The 14,178-nt window shown below is 50.2% G+C and overlaps 1 protein-coding gene across 1 annotated transcript; it reads right to left on the bottom strand.

Moving 5' to 3' along the window:
* Positions 1–487: 487 nt before the first annotated feature.
* On the bottom strand, positions 488–8,352 carry LOC102021325 (serpin B9-like). The gene is made up of 6 exons (XM_005398914.1): positions 8,188–8,352; positions 5,101–5,235; positions 4,619–4,736; positions 3,573–3,715; positions 2,290–2,445; positions 488–892 (listed from the first exon to the last, which is right to left on the bottom strand). The coding sequence occupies exons 1-6, from the start codon at positions 8,350–8,352 to the stop codon at positions 488–490; spliced, it is 1,122 nt and encodes a 373-aa protein (XP_005398971.1).
* Between the last annotated feature and the right edge of the window lie 5,826 nt (positions 8,353–14,178).

A 14,178-nucleotide genomic window follows, 5' to 3' on the forward strand; every position in this document is an offset into this window, starting at 1 on the left:
CAGCAAATGTCCAATAAAACAAAATTCAAATGTGCACTTCTTTAAAAAGTCCAGGCAGCAGGAAAACTGTCACAAGAATAGTAATAGCCAGCAGCATGGACTGCTATTTAGAAGGTGCGGTTAAGGCACCTGTGTGATAGGGTTGGAGGTTCTAGGAGGCGCACTGAGTACAAGAAGAAGCTCGCATGGTGAGTGCCAGAGGTGTTTGTGACCATCCAGGAAAACTGCGGCTCTGCTCCAGGATCTGTTCTGCACCCCGCAGTCAACATGGTGGTCTGCGGTCCCGAGATCTTGGTCAAGTGGCACAAGTGAGTGACAGTGCAGGAGAGAGGAGCACGTGTGTGGTGGGCTACCCTGACAGACAGTCAGATGCGTGCCAAGCCGCCTTTAGGCAGCACTTTGCTTTTCTAATGAGCAAACTTCAAGGGGTTTGGATGGGGTCTGGGGACACAGAAGGAAGTGCTTGCATGCACAGGGGGTGCACCCCTCATGGAGACGAGAACCTGCCACAGAGCAGCAGGCTGTTGGTGCTGTTGGGCCTGATGAAGAACAGGAAGGGGTGGTCAGCACGGAATATCGGCAAAAGCTCACCACAGTACCATGAAATATCACACTGTGATGGCACTGCAGCCTCCGTGCCTTCCTCGCTGACCTCCACCACACTCTTGTGCACGAACCTGGACACACACAGGTCGCTGTCGGCCAACATCCCGGACAGGTCGGCCTTGCCAGGATGAAAGGCGTCCACCACGCCCAGACGCTGCAGCACAGAGCCCATGTTGTAATCCTCTTGCAGTTTAAATCTCGGGAGGAAAACTTCCACTTTGGTCCTCTTCATGTGCTCTGGACGGGTCCAGGTTTGGAACTTCTCAAATGTGAGTTCTTTTGCCACCTGAAAGACCAACGTTGGGCTTTACCATTCAACCTTCCGTGCCCGTCCACAGTGGTCCCTCCTGGGGGATCAACTCGTTCTCCTGTGACCTGCCGGTGGTGCCCACTGTCATGCGCTGCCCCTCAGCTGCCGGAAGCTTGCGAGGGCTCTGCTTGGCTTGCTCCCTGGAGCTGCGATGCCAGCACAGGAGTGGACTGTGCCTCCTCCCCCCACTGCTGACAAGCGTCCTGGGAGGTGGCTGCGGCTTGTGGGCATTTGGGCTTTCTGAGATTTTTGGTTTTTTGAACGAGGCTTAGTTCACAGCAGACAAACCACTCTGGGGAGCAAAGAAGAAAGGGCTGTGGCTGTGAGCCACCAGGGCAGGGCCTGAGGCTGTAGGGAAACGGGTCTGTCTTCAGGGAAAGAACAGCGTGAAGGCCTCATTGGGCTTTCTAGCTAATCCTGACTAGAGAGAGTTAAAGCTTTGTAGAGGAAGTCCCTTGGACGCAGTTACAAGGACAAGTAGTGAGAAAAAAGGAAAAACCAGACATAAAGACAAAGGTAGCGCAGGTGGCATTGGGACTGACACCAGTGGGAAAGCAGACGGGCTGAGCACAGAGAGGCCAGGAACGCAGAGCCAGGAGTGTCCTCCCGGCCCAGCATAGGGCACAGGAGAGGGCAGCAGGGACCCTCTTTAGGGAGAACCCCTGCTCAGAGGGTACAGTGTGTCCCCGCACCTATGCAACTGCATAGGTATTTTCTCCTCTGTACGGTCGCTGTGTCACTACAGCAGATACACACGTCACCCACTAACTCGAAGCTGACTTTCTAGAAAGCCCCTCCCAACCAACCACCTGCTCTTCCCTGAGATAAAGACCTGGAAGGACAAAGGGACACAGAGAAGTCAGACCAAGCCCACTAAAGAAATGTTCACATAGGCTTCCATGCCTCATTTAATCCAAGGACACCAAGGGGAGCCAATCTAATTGTGACCAGTGTCAGAGGAGTGAGGGTCCCCCAAAACATTATCAAAGAAGCCAAGGACAAAGGCCCATGGGCTTCAATCTTTCCAGGCCTCCTGTCCTATCTGGGGCAGCTGCTTATCTTCTGCTTTTTCCTCCTAACAAATGCAGGGTCTTCCTCTCTTCAGCTATGTCCCTCTAGCTCATTCTTGCTGCTGAGTTTAGTATCCCGGTAGCTGCTCATCCCAGGGGAGCTCATTGCTGGGCACAACAAGGTGGGACTCTGAGTGGCTTTCCGTAGAGAGGAGGACAGACTGATGGCTAAGGGCTGGAGTATGTTTCAGTGCAGTTCTGGTGAGAAAGGACACAGGGATGTCAGCAGATGGTCCTGGCTGGGTGGCAAACACACACACACACACACACACACACACACACACACACACACTCCATTCTCACCGTGCTGAGGTCCACACCTTTGTCCGGGAGCAGCAGGACCATGCTCAGCTCCTGGCCCACATAGGGCAGCTCCAGCACCCGAGCCCTCAGCTCGCTCACGTGGGCCCAAGGAAACGTGGCTCTCCGGAACATCATCTGCCCTGGCCTCTCTTCTTTCTGACAGGGTGAGCAGAGGGGCACGCATGTCACATGGATCCTCCAAGGAGCAAGAAAACTGCCCAAAGAGTTACCCGAGTGCTTCAGCACCCACCAGGGAAGCGGTATTTGCTCTCCAGGTAACCCCTGGGGCCACCTCAACCAGCACTTCCCACGGACATGAAAAGCCAAGGAGTGCGGGCAGAGGCAGGAGCAGCCTGGGGAGACGTCCTGGCCAGCAAAACAAAACGGGAAGCTCCGAATTTTCCAGGTGCTATTGCTGGGCTCTGAGAGGCCCCCTTAATTCTATAGGAAAAATAAGTGAATCATCACATAAACTGCAACTTATTTTAAAATGGAGGGGTAATCGAGCACGCATAAACATTTTAACTGTATTCTTACTAATTAGTTTTCTGTTTTTCCACAGCATTATAGGACTTTGCAAATTATCTTAACTCTGCTTGAATTGAAGTTAAAAATGTCAGTATGTAGGTCTTTGCCACGTGGTTTGAATATCAGAAATTTCCAAATAGTGAATTAATAATTTTCAGGTTAAATGACAATTCAAATGAATTTTATTTTAATTTAAAGTTACTTGATGAAAGATAATGCTTTCACCTTTTTCTTGACCCTGCCCAGTGCCAAATACATATATCACACTATCATAACACTTTTTTTTTTTCTTCTACCTAGGCAAGTATGACTTAGGGGAAAATTTTCACTTTTCAGACTAAGGTTGTAGCAGTATATGTAGGAGAATTTATGAGATAGGAATTATAGTTGCTTATGCAAAAACTTATAAGGAGAAAATACTCTTTACTCCCATAAATTTGTTGTTTTGAATTTATTTATTCATTTATTATTTATTGAGTCTTTTTGAGCTGGGTCTCACTATGCAACTCAGGTTGGCCTTGAGCTCATCTTATAGCCAGTACTGGTCTGGAACTTGCAATGATCCTCCTGCCTCAGCTTCCTGAGTATTGACATTACAAGTGTGCGCCACCACACCCTACTATGCTGTTTTGATTTTAAAAGTCAATTCAGAAATATATTGCTTTAAAGAATTTTTAACCACTTATTACCTTAGAAAGTTAAATTCTTTTATTCCACATCTTTATTCAAAGATTTTATTTAAAGCTTCTCCCTACCCGGTTTATTTTGAAAGGCATCAGTGTTGTGTTCGACTCTGGAAACTGTTCCTCCCACCTTCCTTTGAAGTAGACACTGTTAATGAGAACCAGCCTGCAGTACTCTCCAATTGAATCTTTTGCCAACAACTCTTCAATTTTGCCTTTTGAGAAAAGCAGAGACTACATTCAGTGGCTCCTTATACACACATGATGGACAAACTCTAGGGCAGCATCCTGGCAGATTTAAACATGATGATTTCTAACTAGCAGAGTTAGGATGCTATGAATTAAACAGTCAGAAACAACTATAATGAGAGGTGTTCATGCACACGGACACTGGGGAGCATCCACCAAATGGAGGAGGTGACAGGCTTCTGAGTCACTCAAGGAGAGCAGCTGATGAGAAAGAAAGGGCAGCTTGGAGGTCCAGCAAGCAGGACAGGAGAGATGCGCTGGGCAGCTCTGTGGTCCCTCAGGGGTTAAATGCAGTGTGAGGTCTAAGGCTCCGTGCTCACACCCAGAGCTAACACTGGGCAGAGAGGAGTCAGTGTGAGGGGCGGCCAGAACAGGACCAAAGGGAGGGAGGGGCTGATGGGCACATGAGGGGCTTCTGGGAGCCCAGGGAAGAGAGATCACTGCTGATCCCCAGACAGAGCTCCAGGCATCCCTGGGGAAGATAAAGTGGGTGAGCTGGACTCGCGCCTCTTCCCCTGGATATCCAGGCCTACTTTTTCATGGAGTAAGAGTATCCTTGCCAACTGCTGTTTCAAGAGGGCATAAGTGGTAGAGATTCCAGGAAGAATGAGGGGAATAATTGCTGAGTCTTCAAGGGAAACTACCTGAAATTTGCTACTGTCTCATTTGTTAGCAGAAACACAAGTACTCACAGTGGGGCGCAAGTGTGTGAATGGTTCACAGGAGCAGACTTCATTGATCTCAGGGCCCGGGTTGAAATATGTCACTGTCTGAACTGGAAGTGAATGAGGATCAGGCCCAAACAGGGAGGAGGGGACAGGAGGAGAGGCGGGGAGTCAACATGAGTGGAAGGAACCGTTCATGCTGACCTTCAGTCTTTCTGGACACCCAAGCATTGGTGTGTTTCCTGCACCTCTCTGCATCTTTGGTAAAGGACAGCTGCTCCAGCCCCGCCTGGTAGAGCTGCAGACAGGACTCCTGAAATGACTGTGGACACAGACACAAAGGGTGAGGCCAGGGAGCTGCTCCAAAGCTCAGCAAGCTGTCAAGCACTGTGAGTACCACCTGGCTCTTTGAAAACTTATACATGTATCTTGGAAGACATCATACTGAGTCTACGAGATGTCAAACACCAGTTTCTAGGCAGTAAGGTTCTGAGTCTGGAATAACTGGAGAGGAGTAAAGAACTCTAGAGACCGTCACATGGGAAATCATGCCAGATTTAGAGCGCTGTCGGCATTTGGAAACACGAGGTTTCCCCTCAGTTCCTCAAGTTCTGTGGGTCCTCCTCCTGGGCTCTGGGCACCAGGTATTTTAAATCAACTTTTCCTGTTCTCGAGACTGAACTCACAGAAAGGAACTGGCAGCTCTCTTCTCCAAAGAGCCCGTTGGCTATGCTGAGGGAAAATGGAGTGCCCAGCCTGTGCACTTGGGTGAGAAGCGACTGGAAGCCCCTGTGAAAGTCCTCTGCGTTTAATGCCAGCGTCTTCGAAGGAAGTCAATGCACATTGTCAGTGTTGTCCTCTGGTCTCACAGAGAGTTTACCAAAGCAAAAGTTTGTTCACAAGTATTCCATAAAATAATCCTGTGCAAGGCACTTGTTGTTGTCTTGGTTTGGGTGCTTATTTTTCTGAGTGAAGTCTAACTACATAGCCCAGGCTGCACTCAGACTCATGGTGGTGCTCCTGCCTCAGAGTCCTGATGTGAGGATTCTGGGCGTGCAACACCGTCTCCAGTGAGGAGCTTCACTTTAACTGAGCAGTGCATCCTGCAGAAGAACTGGTGGAGGGGTGATGCACAGATCGGAGACGGGAAGTAAAGGGAGCAAGGGTGTGGCTCTTCAGCCTCTTCTAGATGCAGGGGGAGTGAGGGAAAATGAAAGTGGCCATGGAAGCTAGAATGGAGCTGTTCTAAGGCCTGCATCTCTGGATGGGCAGGAATGCACCAGACACAGGAAGAAACTATACGTGAAGCATATTTCAAAATGAGAGATTTGGTTAAAACACTAAAACTGCAAGGAAAATGTTCTGGAAATAGAACCACAATGGAAATATTAAAAGGATATAAAGGTATAAAAGAACAACTTGCTAACAGGACTAAAACAAAGTTCTTAAAATTGTATCCTGAGAGATTACTTATTGAATATATTTGTGTTACTACAACATTTTATAAAATATATATTAGGCTATAGAGTAATTGTAATTGATTCAGAATTAGAAACTTTATGGAGACTACAGTTCAGCATGGTAGTGCAGGCCTGGAATCCCAGAACTGGGAAGCTGAGGCAGAAAGATTGCAAGGTTGAGCTCAAGCTCAGCAATTTAGGGACTGAGCAAGAATATCTCAAAATAAAACAAGGGCTGAGGATGTTGCTCAATGTGAAGAGTTTGGGCTCTATGTCATAGTACAGAGAAAAGGCATTGTATGGATTTTAGGCTCTGATATTAATGTATTACAGGAGAAATTGAAACTACTAATAAAATACCAATAACATGGAAATAATCCTTCTGTGGAATTGCTAAAAACACTTCTTTGTGCCTAGAATGGTGGCAGACACCGATAATCTCAGTACTCTGAAAGGATGAGGCAGGAGGATCTAAATATCAAAAGTTCGAAAAATAAATAAACAAATAAATAAGTTCAAGCCCAGCCAAGCCAACCACGTAATTGAGGAAGACTTTCAAACAATTTTTCAAAAGTTGGGAACAAAGAATTTTTAATGGGGCTGGATCAGTGTGAAGGATCTGTGTTCATGTTGGAGTAGTTAGAAGAAAAATAGCTCTTTTCTAAGTAAATAACTAACGTCCCCAGCAATCTATTCTATTCTAAATAAATAATAGTTCCATGTAGACGTGTGTACTTACTCTGCTTCAATCATTATACAATTAATGCTATAGTCATCAAAACACCACTCATTCCACAAAAACATAGAATTCTTAAGCTTTGGTGCATCTAAATTTTTTAAAATCTACAAAAAAGAGGATATGACCCTACCCATGACAATGGAAAAACAGGAAAAGTAACAGAGAACTACTTCTTAAAAGACTTAGGTGGTCTTCAAAAACCTTTTTTCTAACACTTAACAATTTTGTTCCTAACGATACTGCTCCATCGTAGGAAAACTTGAAGAGCTACAAAATCATTGGATAAGGCTTAATGGTTACTGGTAAGAAAATGTGAAAACTTGAACAAAGGCCACTCTATTGCAAGCTTAAAACATGGTTTGGAGGGTAAATTTTTTATGAGTTTGACCACAGGAACTATATAAGAAAGCAAAGTTTCACTTAAGATTGAGGCATCACTGTGATCACTGGGAGCTAACTCCCATCGAGTACGTGCTTATAGAAATCATCTCACCGAATCCCCGCAGGAATTGGGAGAACATTGATAGAATCAGAGACACAGTTCATAATCAATGAGTTAAATCTCAACCCGAAACAGGCCCGCGGACTGGACGAAAATGCTTTCCATGCTCACAGGTCTGTCTCTGCAGGCTGAGGCCATAGGAAACTTTCTTGCCTACTGCTGGAATCATTAAAGCTTTTGATAACACGAAAAATCAAGCCATCTTTAGAAATCCTTCCACAGCGATAGTGTTGCAGAGGCCAGGACTGTGTGTGACTGCATCGTGTGCTCAGGGTGTGAGTGCCCCGGATCAGGTGGGTTCAGGGAGCCCAGGCTGGCCCCCCTGCAGCAGCCAGGAAAGTGGGAAGAGTGTCCCTTACCAGAAACCTGAGAGAACTCAGAGCCTAGAGGACCCTGAGAGCCACCAGAAGGAATTGCCCCGCTGGGCCCTGGCCTCAGGGCCTCCCAAGGGGAGCAGGAAATGGGGAGAAGCTGGTATTACTGAGAGGGTCCTCTGGGCAGTGCGGGTCACCCTGAGACCAACATGACGGAGCAGAGCACGCCCTGTGCAGAGCTCCACGCAGGGTCAGCGGGTGCCAGGGAGCGGCCTTCTGGGTTTTTCTCAGCACCTGTCTCCTGCCCGCCCTGTGATCCCCTAGGGGCAGGGACAGGGCTTCAGATCAGATGAGCCCTGGTGAGGCCCACAGCACCCACTGCAGCCTCCAGGCTCCCTAGAGGGATGGAAACCTCCTTTCTGGCCTGGCCCAATCCTGTTTTGTTCATCCCCTCGCTGAGATAGCAAGGCACCAAAGAATAATTACAGCTGCAAAGTCTTGTGCTCCAGGAGGAGTCAGAGCTCAGGGACTTATGTTTCAAATAATTCCAGCATCCTTTTCTTTTCTTTACCCCTCCATGGTGTTGGGGATCAAACATGAGGCAGTGCTCACCACAGCACCACCCCAGCCTCAGCTCATTTTCTAAACAAAGTGCCAGGCAAATTTTTGTGTATTTTCTGGGTAATATTTGGGGAAGATCCCCAGTCTCTCCACAACCACCGCAAAAAACACAATAAGCCAGGCAGAGGCCAGCATACCCGGACTATCTGGGCCTCTGTGCTGCCCTTGGCCCCCAGCAGGACCATGACTAAGGTGGAGAAGACTGAAGGGAGAGTAGAAGACATGCGCCCAGGGTTCTCCTGACCAAGAAGCTTTAAAAGGCGGATGGCAAAGGCACCACTGGCTTCCCACAAGGAGTTCATGATGCAGTCTAGAGGCAAAGACCAGAGGGCCACGTCATGCCACTCACCCCAGTGTCCTCTGTCCAGAGTTCTAGTCACCTGGAAACCGTGGCTTTGGTTTTTCACTGCAAAGCTTCCACATATTTTAAGCTGGACCCCAAAAGGTCCACTTACTGCCACTCTCTTTCCAAAACTATGCCCAGATTGTAGGGGAATTAGCCAGCTGTGATGAGGGCACCAGCCCAGAGCAGCCTGCGGGCCTCAGGGAAACCACAGACACTCTCATCTGCACAAGGCCAGGGACAGATGCACGTGCGGGAACTCACACAGAAGACATGGTCGCCCAGGTCAACTCCGTTCCTTCCCCCATAAGGACTAAGGAGCAGGACTGAGTCAGGGATGAGGAGGAGGAGAAGAAAGAAGGGGAGGAGGAGGCACAGAGAGGGCGACCCAGAGTGAGGAGCAGGGAGGACCTCTAGCCTGGCCTCAGCACCCCCCCTGTGCTTATTCTCACCTCTGCGTGTGGAGAATCCCTGTGTCATTTTCAGCTGTGCACCAGGCCATGAACGCACAAAGGTAGGAGCTGCTGCCTGAGGCAGGCTGAGGTCCAGTCCGCTGTGAGGCCTGAGCCTTCTGCTGCAGGGACAGCTTGGGGTCCGGCCAGCAGAGGGCGCCAGCCTGCTGTCTGTCCTGCCCTGCAGTCTTGCCTCTGAGGGTGGGCAGCCTGCATCCAGTTCAGAGTTGCTCCCCATCCTGTCCTGCTCCGGAAATCATGTGACCGAAACCCTGGACTCAGGGAAGGAACAGTGCTGTTTCTCCTGTGTTTGCTTTCACTGAAGTTTCCCTCAGAAACTGGGGTTGCTACCCTCTCTGCGCTCAGCTCACCTGGGGGACCTCCCTGGGCCTTCCCATCAGCACTCTTCCCTCACCCACTCCCAAGACCCCACCTCTGCCCCTCCCCCAATCTCTCTCCACCTCCCACTTGAGAGGCAGAGTCCTGTCTACACCTAGGCTCCTCCCCAGACCCCTGCTGCCCCTGCTGCTGTTGTCCTTATGCCACCTCCCTGTTCTCACCACAATGCAAATCGATGCAGCTCCCTGCACACTATTGCTTACTTCAGTGCTGACCTCTGCCCCCTTCCCTGCTTGCGTCGCCCCCTCTGCCCATCCTGGTCCCATCACAGTGGCCCTGAGCCCGCAGACGCTCTGTCTACTCTGAAGGACCCTGCACCCTTGCCTCGGCGCTCCCACCTCAGCCCGCATCTCAGGGCAGCCCAGGCTGCCTCCCTCCCTCAGTTCCATCCATGCCGCCCTCCCTGCTGTGCTGCAGCCTCTCCCAGGGACTGTGCTCTGCCTGCAGGATGTGGGGCAGGCACCCAGAGCCACAGGGGAAGAGGGCTCAGGTGAAAGAAGGCTTCTGTTTCTTGGGGGCCAGTGACAGGAGACAGGAAGGGACACTGGGTGCTGAAGGAGACTGGGATTTGATCAGGACCAGAACAGACAGAGGAACCAGGGCGGGCTGCTGTAGGGAAGACAGGCTGAGAGAGGTGGCCAGGACGGCCCTAGGGAGTGAGGCCAGCTGTGCACCCTCAGCTCCAGAGCTGCAGCTGCAGGCTCCACTTGGCTATGCCCAGGTCTCTCTGCAACCCAATGTGTCCCCAGGGCGGGAACCTGGTAGGTTCGCACCCATCCCATCACACTGGGCCTCACCTTCCAGGGTGTGCCACCCCACTGTAGGCTGAACCCCGCTGGATCAATGGCAGGACATGGACCTCTGTGTGGGGTGGCCCAGGAAGCCCAGGCTTTGTGGCCCTGAGTCCTTGGATGTTTCCGGCTATAGAGGTGGGGCTGTCCAGTCCTGTTCCTTTCTGTCCTCCTTCCCGTCTCCTGGGCAGCTGAATGTACCCCTTGGTCACAGGGACCCTGCCGGGGCAGAGACCTTGCTAATGCCCTATTGCCACAGAGGATGCCAAACCTTGCCCTGGAAACATTTAAAGTGTGAAAGTGAAAGCAGATCAGAGGGAAGCTCAAGAACCAGAAGTGAGGGGGATGCTTGGTCTCCCAGCACTGGGACAGGCTGAGGCAGGAGGATGGTGACTTTGAGCCCAGCTTGTGCAATGTAGAGAGAATTAGTCCCCAAATTTTAGAAAAGGGGTGGGGTGGGGCTGAGGATATAGGACAGTCCTAAATTCAATCCCCACTACAGCCCCTGACAAAACCAAACAACAAACAAAATCAGAAGAGACAACTAGGAACCCAGACTCTCCTAACTCCAGAAAGCCAAAGGGGAATGAGAAGCTCAGACTTCCCTGGGGAGGTCAGTCCCCTTTTACACAAAGGAGCCCTGGAGATGAAGTCAAAGTGTCTGCCCAGTGCTGCCCCTACTCACTTGGGCCGGTTCTCACCCAGGACCCACACAGAGCTCAGGTCCCAGCTCCTAGGAGCCCCACCCTCCTCTTCACTGGACCTGGGCCTGAGTGCTGCTGTGTCCTTCTCTTCTAGCCTGGGGTGGACACTGAGAGGAACTGGCTCAGGACAGGGACTTTGTCCGCTCTCAGCAATTGAATTCTCAGAGGGAGCTGAGACCCTCGGGGTCTATTGGGTTAAATAAAGCTTAGTTCTTGCGGGCTAGTTAAGCCCGCAATCTGCCAAGTGAGTGGACTACAGAGGCTTCAATAAATGAGCAAAATGAAATGATTTCAGGGCTCCAGGAGGGTCTCACTGTCTTACAGCTTTGATATTCTCTGAGTTTAGACAAAGACATCTCTGGGCAGCCCCTGTTTATTTGGTTTACAAAGGAGGGGGATACTGAAGAAAATGCACCCATCTGGGCAGGACTTCTCCAAGTAATGCATTATGTTAATTTAGGAGAACTATGCTATCTCCAGGAAGGCCTTGTCTGCAGGAGTGAGATGCTTGCAGCTGCAGTCTCCTTTAAGTTAGTTGGGGCACAGCCAGATGTCCTCACTGTGGCCTTTTCTTGTCCTTAGAGGCCTCACAGCTCCACAGGCCAATACAGGCCTCAGGGTGACCAGGGACTCACACAGGTTCACTTACTATGAGTCCATCGCCCCTCCCCAGACAATGTACCTAAGCTTCGGACAACTCACAAGTAAACATGGAAAGGAAATTGGTTAATATTAAATCCTGCTCAGGCCACTCTGTAGTGGTCTCCAGCAGTCCCCAGCCTCAGTGGTGCCCCAGTGCAGCCTCAGACCGGAGGCCAGTGGAAGCCTCTGTGACCATTTCCTGAGGAGCACAAGGCGCAGGAAGCTTTCTGGGGAGCAGGGAGCTCTTCCCAAGGCTTCTCTGTCCACTTTGAAGCGGCTCAACACGCCTGCAGTCTCCTGAGTCCTAGGCCTGCTGGGTCTTCTAAAGGAACCCGCTCGGGTGCCAGCCCTGTCTTGGGAGGACCCTGTTCCCTCCCCCAAGAGGTAGGGAACCTTACATTTTGCTTCACTTAGCAAAAACAAAACAAAACTGCACTCAAATAGAACATACACAACATAATACAGGTAAGAGAAAAATTCTGAAGTTCCAGAGTTAGGTCCCTGCAGGAGGAGCGGAAGGTAATGGTAAGAGTTTATATTAATGGACAGCTTCCAGCGAAGCCAACAATGAAAACAATTTTTCTGCCTCCTCTCCTCACACACTGAAGATGGACCACTGGGGCCACGTCTCCTTATGTGCTGGGGGGAAAAAAAAAAACACAAGAGCAAAACTTTCCTGCAGGGAGCAGCCTGGACTGGGCTGGCTCTGCCTCCATCTCTGCCACACTCCCATGGGAAGGGGTTTCTTCTGCCATTCTCATGTCCTGCTCGCTCTCACTGATGACACTGATATGCCCAGACCCCACTCCTGGACTGCACACCCACTCTGAGGCTGCCTGCTTTGCCACTGAAAGCAGCCTCTGCTTGGGGCTGAACTTACTTCTGATGCAGAGATTTCCACATTCCCACCCTGGCTATAGGGCAATGATGTCTGATGCTGGAAGCCCTCAGAGGCCTCCGCACCAGGGACGCCAGGTACCCTGACCCATCCTTCTCTTGCTATTGACACCGTACCATGATCCGGTGAGGTATAAAGAAAGAGGATTCCCTGGTCTCAAGCTTCTGTGGAAGGTGGAAGGGCCCCATCTAGAGATATTCTTGCACACAGAGCCTGAGTGGGGTAAAGCAGCACATGGGAAGAAGCAGAGACCTCCAGAGAGACCCAGCAAAACCGGCTGTGATGCCAGATCCACTCTCAATACCCATTAAACCATTGGTTACCTGGGGATTAGTGGGTCCCTTCCTGAGCGCAGAGTGGTAACCATCTCTGAAAGGCCACACCCAGCCTCCTTTCTTAACATCTTGCCATGAGAATTATAATCAAACATGAGTCTCAGAGGGTCAAAGTGTAACGTACACAGGAAAAATTCTAAGTTCAACTAACAAATGGGACAGTACAGACTGAGAGGTCTTCTTTCCTTAAATGATTCAGCAATTGTTTCCCCACCTCTCCTTGGAGACTTTGACACTTAAAGCCCTCCTGAGACAGTTCTTTAGCAAGGAGGTCTTTCCTTCACTGAAATGATATCACTTGATATCCAGGACTGGAAATGTTACAACCAAAACAAGCAGGTGAAAATGCATAAAAAGGACCAGAGCAGAAATCAATGATTTGAAAACAATGAAGGGATTCAATTGAAAACTTGGAAGAGCTTCCTTGAGAAAAATTAAATGGATAACACCCTAGTGAGTTGATGTGGGGGCAGAGGTCTCACTACATACCTGAGGCTGGCTTGAAACTCATGCTTCTCCTGCCTCAGCCTCCTGAGTGCTGGGTTTACAGATCTGCACCACCAAGGCTGCTGATTCTACAAAATTTAAGTGACGGCCAGGAACTCAGAGGGAGAAGGGTGCATGAACAGCAGCTGCACCTCTTCCTGGACAAGGTAGCCTGTTGTGGAACAAGGTGCTGCTAGTTTGTTGATCAGGTGGTGCTCCATGGAGCAAGGCAAGGGTGGGCCACACCAGTTTGTGTTCAGCCCTGCTGTCCCCACCCTTGTGGTGTTGACCCCTGCCAGATGGGAGCTCCTTCCTCCCACTGCCTCTGCAAAGCACTGTGTGTGACCTTAGAAACAGGCACTCCCAGCCTGCATTCCAGAGCAGACATTGCCCAAAGCTCTCCCTGGCCTCCATGTAAAGAAATGCCTCCCTGTAACTGTCCTGCTTCAGCCTGGTGAGGAAACAGTGAAGTCACTCAGTCAGGTTTTCTGAAACTATCCAGGCTGAAAGCTTCTCACACAGATGTACGTTTATACCTGGAAAAGCAGAGACGCATGTTAAAGCCAGAGGCCAACACCACCCTCCGGTTCCCACATGATTCCTCCTGCCCTGGCTCCCAGGCAGCTGCACAGTGAGGCCCAGTGTTGTCTACAGATCCTCTTCTCCTTGGGAACACACTGAGCTTTTCCCAGATTCTCCCTGCCTCTTTCTGTCCTGTGCACACCGGAGTAAAGAAATATTTGCTACAAACAGATTTTTCTCAAAGCCTCTGCCCCAAGCTCATTTCACAGTTTATTGCAGAAATTCATGACCAATCAGTTCTATCAGCGTTCGTGCAGTACACATTCCTGTGAGCCAGAGCAATGGCTGGCAAAGACAGCCAAAGTGAAGCCACACAACTCTGCCTGCTGCAGCAGAGGAGATGGCCACCAGGAAGGAGTGTGTTTTGGGGAGAGGGGGCAGAAGGGGCATTGAGGGGGTCACCACTTTCAGCACCCCTGTTTGCCCTCATCCACTGGGCCCCCAGGCTGCCCTGTGCTCAGCACCCAGTCCTCCGAGAGCCATCTTGCTTTTTCCT

The sequence above is a fragment of the Chinchilla lanigera genome, unplaced genomic scaffold, assembly GCF_000276665.1.
Source record: "Chinchilla lanigera isolate Chin_1 unplaced genomic scaffold, ChiLan1.0 scaffold00064, whole genome shotgun sequence".
NCBI lineage: Eukaryota > Metazoa > Chordata > Mammalia > Rodentia > Chinchillidae > Chinchilla > Chinchilla lanigera.